Source organism: Camellia sinensis, chromosome 9 (genome assembly GCF_055761805.1).
Source record: "Camellia sinensis isolate YWXY chromosome 9, ASM5576180v1, whole genome shotgun sequence".
Lineage (NCBI taxonomy): Eukaryota > Viridiplantae > Streptophyta > Magnoliopsida > Ericales > Theaceae > Camellia > Camellia sinensis.
The window spans coordinates 48,594,152-48,603,932 of record NC_138969.1 but is presented as its reverse complement, the minus strand read 5'-3'; the positions used below and the strand labels follow the sequence as shown (position 1 = coordinate 48,603,932).

The following is a 9,781-nucleotide window of genomic DNA, read 5'->3' as shown; positions in this document are numbered from 1 at the left end:
AAAAGTAAAAGAAAGTTGAGTGGGGGAGGTGGGCGGTGAAAACAATTATGGTGGAGGGGAACAAAAGCGGCTAAGTTGGTGGGTTGGATAGAGAGAGATGGGTTTGGTGTGACATTACTGCAATTGCTTTTGCTGCAGTGATTCGTGAAGGTGCCTCACAGTGGACGAGCATTTCGTCGAGAGAGATCGGAAGGGTGGTGTCGTGGCCGTGGACAACCATGGAGGCGGAGTCGCCGACGAGGCAGATATCGATTCCGGCGGTGTAGAGGTGGATCGCGAAAAGGTAGTCGTATGCGGTGATCATGGTGATGGGTTCGCCCTTGCGGTGTTTCTGCCTGAGGTGAGTGAGAGCCAATGATGAGCTGGACTGACGATGGAGAGAGTTTGTGTGTTGATCTGAGATTTCAAATGAGGGTTTGAGTGAAGAAGCTGCTATTATTGGAGGAGCTTCACATGTATTTGAGCCATACTTCTTCTCAGAAAGAGAGAGCTTCTCCAAAACTGGAGCGAAAGGGATTGGCCTCATTGACACAGATGCTAGGGCAACATCCTTGGCAGGACTCTGGTTGAATAACAAGTCCCTTAATAGTGACTTGTCAAGATTGATTACGGTTGGAGGCTGAGTGTTTCCATTTGCATACAGGAATATCTGAGCCTGACGCATCAGATCATTTGAATCTGCCTTTTGGGAGAACATATCAAGGGTACTTTGTCCACTAGGTAACATTGCTGCAGCTACATAAACGGCTTTCGAAACTCTATGTGGAAACAGCTCCATTGCATATGATATACTTGCAGGACCTGCCGTTGGAGATGATGGACCAGAAGGTAATGGAGTTGATGGAGGTTTCAATAAGCATGGTTGGGGTCCGGCGGGCGGTGAAGGCAAGGTTGCCGCCCGCCAGAAGGTGAAGATCACCAAGAGCTAACCTATAGCTCTGATACCATGTAAGATAAATTGATAGAGAGAGAATTACAGAGAGAATAAATTGTATGTATTATGATTGATATATGTTGTGTTCTATATTACAAATGGTGAGTGACTCCTTATATAGGAGAAAATACAATCCTTACAGACAATGGACAATGATGGCTCATGATGGAAAGTGAAGCACCAGCACCTAAAGGCACCGAAAGGAGGCTCACTATCTACTAATATATTATATACTCTAACACATTCTATGATTTCAAAACAAATACAGTGCAGATTTACAGAGGTAACCATCTCTTCAATTCTAGAATACATCACATATGCTTCTATTTTTACTACCCTTACCAAATAGTCATTTCTCAAAACTGCTCAAAAAAAAAAAAAAAAAAAAATAGCGCTAGTGTACATTTAAAATAATAAAAGAGCACACAAACAAACTATATTGAACAAGTGGAACAAATTCCTTGCTGTAGTTTTTCGTCGAATGCAAGATCACGCTCGAACTACATCCAGGTGGGACTGCAATCATATTGCTGCTCTCACGGCTCCTCTAGCAGCCTCGTGTTTCATCTGTGCTGCTTTCCCGCTGCCTCGGAAATACATGTATACTTGCTACACGATGACAGAAAACACGGAAAATAAACAAATCAGAAGAAAGTTATTTGTGCACCGTGCATGCAGAAATTATTCTCGTGTTTTCTGACTTAGAAAAGGTGAAATGAAAACTTTCAAAGAATCAGACCTGAATGACCCAGACACTGATCACTGATTCAAGGCAGAATAATCCAAATCCAATGAAGTAGAATATCTGAGTAGAAGGTAATCAATTTACGTATATTAAAAAATAATTAAAAAAAAAAGAAGAAGAAAAAGAAGAAGATAAATGGAAATATATTGATGAAGCTTACCCCAACTAAAGCACTGTTACTTATGACATCTATAGCAGGCAGGATACCACTGTTCAAAAAGGGCCACACAAGCGAAATCAATAGCATCCACCAGTTTTAAAAGAGAGAGAATATACACGGTAGCCGCCTAATTTGATCCCTCATAAGCAATTTCACTAGACCCATGTTCGTTTGGATAGGTTGGATTAGATGAATTAGCATTTCTAGATCTGTTAGTCTTGAGATTATCAATCACTTCGAATTGTATATCATATCTTACATGTAGATTAATCCAAAATTTTACAGAGGGATTGACAAAATGTTATCAATTTTGTAATTTAGCCAACTAGTCTGAATCTTTCTTGAATCCCCATTTGGTATCCTACTAATTTTTTAGCCAACATGGGATTATTTATTTTGTTGAATTATTAATCTAATCCCAAGGCCATATCCTTCCAAACAAACATGATCTAGAGGAATTAACTGACACTGTATGACTATATAAACAACTAGAATTAGAATAAGGGGAACTATGTCAACATTATCCATCTTCAGCTAGCAATCACCATGCAAGTGCAACTAAAATAAGGGGAACTAAGATATCCGAATTGTATTTGCTTCAAAATAATTGGGTTAATCAAGAAAGCCCTAATGACTACCAAAGAAACAGTGAAAGTACGACTTCAGATTAGACAAGTTAAAATTTAAGAGAGAAACTTACGTGAGAGATTTCCCTTTGAAAAATATTGGAGGAGCAACAGCACAAAAAATGCAGAAACCAATGTGAACCTGTATGCAATGGCAAAATTTTTTTAAAAAACAAATAAATAAATAATAAAATGAAGCATCTACCATATGATAAGTTAAAGTAGATATAGCAGATCCAAATCAGAATACAGGAAAGCTTACCGCATAGAAAAGGAAAAACCACCCAAAATTCATAGCACTTTCAGTCCTGTAAAAAGGGTTTTGATGTTAACCAAAAGAATAATGCTGTTTAGGCATAGAAACAAACTCATGATGACATATGTGCAGGTCAGAACCACAGATGACTGCTGTAAAATAGATCCATGGCATGACAATGCTCCAATGTACTAATAATGCTGATCAAATCTTTGCAACTCTGGCTCTGTTTGGCTCACGAGGTGAGAAAGAAAAAGAAATTATTGTAATTTCTCACCTAGGTGAGAAAAGAAAATGATGATTGTAGTTTCTTACCATATTGTTTGGATGAACAATAAATAAAAGAGAAACCAAAATTGCTCTCTATAAAACTAAACAAAATTGTAAAGAATTTTGAATCTGACTCTTTCTTGTATTTGGTGAGAAACAAAACTTGAGTTTTAAAGGATTTCTCTTGCTCATCTTTTCTCACCGTTTCTCATCTCCTCAATCATCCAAGCAAGTGATGAAAGATCTCTTTCTCTCTGTTTATTTTCCTTTCTCACAAATCGCCCCAATACAATGTATTCATCCAGGCCATTAGAATGTATTCAAAATCTTCCCGAAACAACATAACCATTCATGAATCCAAGTTAACCCAATCCAAGGTCCAGAATCCAGATAAACAATACATATACATTATTCACCCAAAAAAATACATATACATTGGTCAGGTTTCACCTCATCCACATGGGATAAATAAGCTCAACAATGGACTTACAAATGAAATTCCATGAAGAAATATAAAAATTAGTACCTAGAGGCGCGATAGAGTGGACGATACCACAACACATATGCCAATGGAACCCCTGCTATGAAGTATATAACAGAAAGAAACCAGATTTGTACACCTACAGCAAGACAAATAGAATCAAGTTTAGGAGACCAAATCATATAGTTGTAGAAAAATGTATTAGCATAGAAAACAAAGGTCGAGGAGAGAACAAATTATTTCATACTAACCTGCCCCTTTAATCCATGCCGCAGTAACAGCTACAATATTCCATAGAAGACACGCAAACAATCCTGCATCCATCAGCATTTATACACAATCAATGTGGTCCGTCCTCACTGACTCATTAAAGAAGCTTTAGGTGCACAAAGAGGAATAGAATCATCACAGCATGCATAACAATCAGCCAAATTATCTTATAAACACAAGACTGTACTCCAAGATGGACAATTTCTGTTACTGATATCATGAATAAGAAATGTAACTCCCTTATCAAACCCACTCACTATTCCAACACAATAATGTTTGACTGAATGGAAATTTGAATATTCTAGGGCATAAAATGAAAACATGCCTCAAATGATCATCAATCATTCAAAGAACAAGAAATTGTCACAAAAGTTCACCAAATTAACCTATTTTTGCATTCCAATGTTTACTTGTACAAAAATTTGCATGCAACAAAGTTTTGACAAATAATAACTGATAAAAATATAAAGCTGCCACAAAAACAATCTAAGGTTGACATACCCAACAATGTTGTGAATGCCACATACTGCAATCTTTGTAGATGAATTGGTATTTCGTTTGCAATATCATGATGGATGATTGGGAAAAACGGGGGCCAATTTTTCTCCTCAAGAACAATACCAGCTGCAAAAAATAAATAAATAAATAAATAAAATAAAAAACATCTACTTATAAGACAAAATGAAGGTTGTGCAGAAGAAGGGATCCTAACAATGGTCAGAAATATTAACAAGAAACTACCATATAAATTAAACTGAAACTGAGTCTCCACATCTCATGTAACAGTAAACACACTGGACAATAAGATTCTTATGGAGGTCTAAATGCCACAATAACTCGACCTTAATATATGACAAACAAAACGTAGAAAGAAGGGACAAAGAATGGGAGAGAAATGTAAAGCACCTCGTGCTGCTGCCTCTTCTTTCCGTTTTACTTCCTGCATAGCTCAACAAAACAACGATAAGGATAGAATTTATCTGATAAGCAATGAAACTTCTTAATATGCATAAATAATTTATATAACAAGGACAATAAAATAGTTTCCATAAATTCCAACACCCATGACACCATTCAATTTATCGTGAGGTTATTGGCTTGGTACTACATATCACTCTCAGACCCCCAAACTTGTCTCTACTTCCCTCTTACGAAGGAAATATACAAGAATTTTAATACAAAAGCATACTATAGACACCAAATAAAAAGGACAAAAAAAAAAAAACAACAACAACAACAAATGCTTACTAACATGGCACAAGTGAATGCCAGTTAAACATTTCTATTGTGTGAAAAAATAGGAAAGCAAGAAAGAAAGAAAGAAAGAAGAAGAAGAAGAAGAATACGAAAAATTCCATAAAACATATCTGATCGTGTTAAGTTAAACATTAACTCATATGAAAAACATCGGATAAGTGATGACATTTTTTACTAAAGAAAAACTGCTTCAAAGAATATGTGTAACAATGGTTAGGTTTCCCACAATCTTGCCTGACAAGCCTGATCTTCTACGATACCATGCATGGTTAACCATTACTCAATGGCAACAATCACAAAACAGCATCACCAATTATAGTGCTAGAATACTGAAAGGAAAAAAATGGCAACCCATGCAGAGAAAAGGAGTGGAAACAAACAGTGGAACAAAGTAGGTCTGTATCCCTAATGTAAGTGTTTTGTATATTCACAAAGTTTAGATTTCCATCAGAAGTACCTGCTCCCTCCTCCTCAATTCAGCCTCCTTAGCTTGTAGCTCCTTCTCTTTCTTTTTCAAAAGCTAAATTTTAAAAATATTTCAATCAGAAAAATAAAAGAAATCATGTGAAGAAACACAAACCCCTTATGCATACTTTGTGCCCACCAATTTCAAAAATTGCACCTACCGCAGCTTTATCAACAGGAATGTCAACTGGGGCATTGTGATCATAGTTGAAATCTGCAGGTTCAGGAGCAAGAGGAGAAAGCCTCGAGGTTGGATTCTGGAAATCAGAGCACGAGAACAAAAAATATAAGAGGTCCAACTAGAGAGGAACATATGCAAGTCATAAGAAACCAAACCATTCAATGTTCACACAAATGCATTGTGGTGTATATTAATAGATGTGAAGAACATATAGTCATCCAACATGCATAAACACACCATTGAAATAATTATAGCAAAGCAGTATGTCAACGAAAAAAACTAGCCACATTGGATTAAAAAATTGCATAGCTGCTGGAATTTATGACAATATGTAACAAGGTATACTAGTATGCCACATAGCTACTCAAACACGCCTGATTTGGAAGTTTGTTGTGTAACATTATAAAGAAATAAACGCGTGTAAGCCTCAGCAAGTTGGATTTCAAAAAAGCCTCATGGACTGAACTGACCTTTGTAATAGATTATAACCATCAAGAAAGCAGGTATGGCAGAGAAACAGACGTGTTTTCTATAGACATTTTTCAAGGAAAGGCCCCTTCCCTTAATACCATGATTGGGTCAGTCAATCAAACCAGATTGCTAGTGAAAGGAAAGAAATTTATATTGAAAAAAAAAAAAATGTCAATACATACACACAAACACACATTATACGTTAAAGTCATCACAGGAAAAAATGATATGACTATTGCCTCCTGGACTGAAGTTTCATGATAGTAAAAGCAGGAACAGGAATTAAATCAAGTGTCCTCGTATAAGTATATTTAGCCAATATAACAGAAAGGATCTAACTAAAATTGCACAATTATTCAAGATCTACAGACTTCCCTCTACTCAAAGAAAAACTGACTTATAAAAGCTCACAAAAATAGCAAACTATTCTACTCATACTGGTCTGAAAAGCAATACCATAAATAAAGAGCAACCAACAGGTAACGCATCTGTATTTCATTTCATGACATATAAAAAAACAAGCAGTTTCTATTTGGATTTTAAAAATAAAAAGACAATTTAACTTACATAGAATGCACCTCCACCATATTTTGACTGGCCCGATGCTTTACCCCTGGCTGCTTGATCCTGTTTGTAAAATAACAAGGGAAGTTGAATGAGTGTATTTACAGGTAGTAAAACAACATTAAAAGAAATTGAGGTGAAGCATCTACATATATATGTATACCAAACTTTGAGTAGTAATCAATATTAAAGAGGACGAAAAAACTATATACTATATATATGAGGGCTGCTATATTTCACCTCCTATATGTTCCCTTTGTGCCATGGTGGACCCATTATTTTTTTTAAATGAATAGGTTTCTCTCGGATTGGAAGTGCTGTTGGGCTCATGGGCCCATCACGGGTGGTCAGGTCCACTTTAAGGATGTGAACCATTCATTTTGTTCAATTATCCATAAAAAAATAAAATAAAATAAAAAACAGTTTGAATCATAACCCATGATTTTATCAAATTTGTCTGTAAAAAAATAGACGATCTATTTTTAAACTAATCTTTGTCATTCATTTTTTGTAAACGAATATCATCAAAATATGTACATATGTTTATCTGATTAATCTGGTTTTTTCATAAACAATCTACAAACATAATCCGAACAAAATGAATGATTTACATTATCAAAGTTGCATTCATAGTATGTCCTACAAAGCCCAACAGCACAGCGGACTAGAGAGAAACAAACCCTTTTTAAAATATGGTAGGTCCTACATGTAAAATAAAACTGCTAAATACATATGATGACAAATATCTGAAAGATGTGCAAACAAATGAATCACAATTTTATCTTGTACTATTTTTTTTTTTTTTTGATAACTCGGTATCCAAATCATTGTACCGACAAATCCGAAGGACCAATTGGGGTCCCTATTAAAGCCAAGTCAAAAGCCCCGTATGGACTGATCCCAAGAAATTATTTACACATAGGAGATTTCAAACCTGAAACCTTAGAAGCACACTCCCAAGTCCTAAGCCGAAACAAGTATTCAACCAACATAAGTGCATCATTTAATAAGGCTTGTTAGTGTATTATGAATCCAATCCAAGCAACTTGTTTGCAATTAAACTATTAAAATCCTTATACAAATAAAATAATTCTAAAACCTTTTGTAACATATCATTCAAAACCAAAATAATCGATTAGAATCAAACAAGCAAATGCATCCAACAAACTTGCCAACTACAATACAAACAATCAACAAGAGGTCTAAGCCAAAACTGACAGATCATACATATAAGCAACTAGCAATAATTACACATATAAGCCGAAACAGAGTTAAATCAACACAAAAAATACTAACAATCTTAAAAGCTACACCGATCATGTAGTCAAACAAATTGACCAAGCATCTTCTGAGCTAAAACCCATTTCTCAGAACCTAAATTGTAAATCAGTTATTCCTTCCTATATATTTAACATAAAAATGTAGAGAGAGAGAGAGAGAGAGAGAGAGAGAGAAAGAGAGAGCAGAGGTGGTAAGGAGCTTACAGAAAAGGGATTAACTTCTTCTTCTTCTTCGGCGAAGGGATTGCGATCGAAACGGCCAGCCATTTGTGAGAGGTTCAGTGCAGAAAGAAACCAATTTGAGAGAGAGAGAGAGAGAGAGAGAGAGAGAGAGAGAGAGCGCAAAAATTCAAAGCTATGAAAAATATACAAATAGTGAAAGTTGAAGGAAAGCTATGCAGAGAATGAAATTTGAAACATTGAAAGTTAACTAATATTTTAGCTGGCATTTTCAATTTTGGTTATTTTAATTTGGTGTATTTATGATTTTTTTTTTATAATTGATTTAATGATTATAAAAAAATAAAATAATTATTATTTAGATGTGAAATTTTACAAAGATATTTTATTTTTATTGACTATTTTAACTTAAAAAAAATAATTTAAAAAATAACTTGCCGTACACCAGACGTTTTCTAGAGGAGAAAGAGAGTGACGAATTGTCATCGGTCAGCCAATGCGTGTTGAAAATTGTTTTTTTTAATATTTTATTTTTGACTTTTTATTTTTGGTGATTTTTTTATAAATATTTTTTATTTTTTAAATTCAAAAATCATATAGATATATATACTTAAAAATTAAAATATTTTGTGATTTGTTATTAAAAAAATATTGCTGAAAATAAAAGTCACCAAATGTACTCTTTTTGGCCTATAAAAATCTTTTCCTCTCAAATCTTTCACAAATATTTTATTTTTTAAAATTCATTTAAATTAGCTGTATTAAAAAGTATAAAAATAATTTAATTAAAATATAAAATACTAATGAAGACAAAAATAAAAATAAATAAGTAATTCAAAAAGATATTCCGATAAATACCTATATTTACACCATTTTCTTCAACCTCAATAACGTATATTATCTTCTTCTCTCCTTTTTTTTCATTATTAAATGTTTCTTTGACTTTAATAATTTATATGAAATTGGTTAGGTTCAAAAATACAATTTATTTTCTTTCATGCTTAGTCAGAAAATTCAATATTCAAAAAACACACACACACACACACACACACACACACACACACACACACACACACACACACAACATTATTCAAAATATTAAACTTGACAGGTTAAAAGAAAGTTAAAGACTATGTACACATCCCTCAAAGGAGGGATGGAACTAGGGCCATGTTTGTTTGGCTACAATGGATAGAGAGGATTAAAATTACGGTAAAATTGAGTGATGAGATTATTAATATGGTGATATTAGATTTAAGATGTAAAATAAACAATGTTTGTTTATACACCACCGGATTAGCAATATTATAGGTAGTATTAATATATAAAATTAGTATTTTTTAAGTTTTAATATTTTTAATACTATAATTATTTTTTTCCAAAAAATATAATTTTACTTAAAATCATTTAAAAATTCACCAATCTCGTCATTCAATTTCTAATCACAACCCTCATATACCTTTGTTAGTCCTACCACATGAGGGGATTACTAGTTCAATGGGATAATTAATTTCCTTACTCATGTCTCTAACCAAACACTATTTAAGTAGGTCTTACGGACAATTAGTCCAATCCCCTTCTTAAAAAGCCAAGCAAATGTGACCTAAGAGAAGACCATGGCCTCCTGTTTCTGTGAAAAAT

The 9,781-nt window shown here is 34.1% G+C and overlaps 1 protein-coding gene across 1 annotated transcript; it reads right to left on the bottom strand.

The window, feature by feature from the left end:
* Positions 1-1,174: 1,174 nt before the first annotated feature.
* Positions 1,175-8,564, bottom strand: LOC114305429 (secretory carrier-associated membrane protein 1). Its single transcript, XM_028250503.2, has 13 exons — positions 8,165-8,564; positions 6,684-6,743; positions 5,626-5,721; positions 5,457-5,519; positions 4,649-4,682; positions 4,244-4,366; positions 3,724-3,786; positions 3,518-3,611; positions 2,728-2,773; positions 2,540-2,607; positions 1,840-1,888; positions 1,674-1,739; positions 1,175-1,543 (listed from the first exon to the last, which is right to left on the bottom strand). The coding sequence occupies exons 1-13, from the start codon at positions 8,225-8,227 to the stop codon at positions 1,457-1,459; spliced, it is 912 nt and encodes a 303-aa protein (XP_028106304.1). The 5' UTR covers positions 8,228-8,564; the 3' UTR covers positions 1,175-1,456.
* Positions 8,565-9,781: the final 1,217 nt, after the last annotated feature.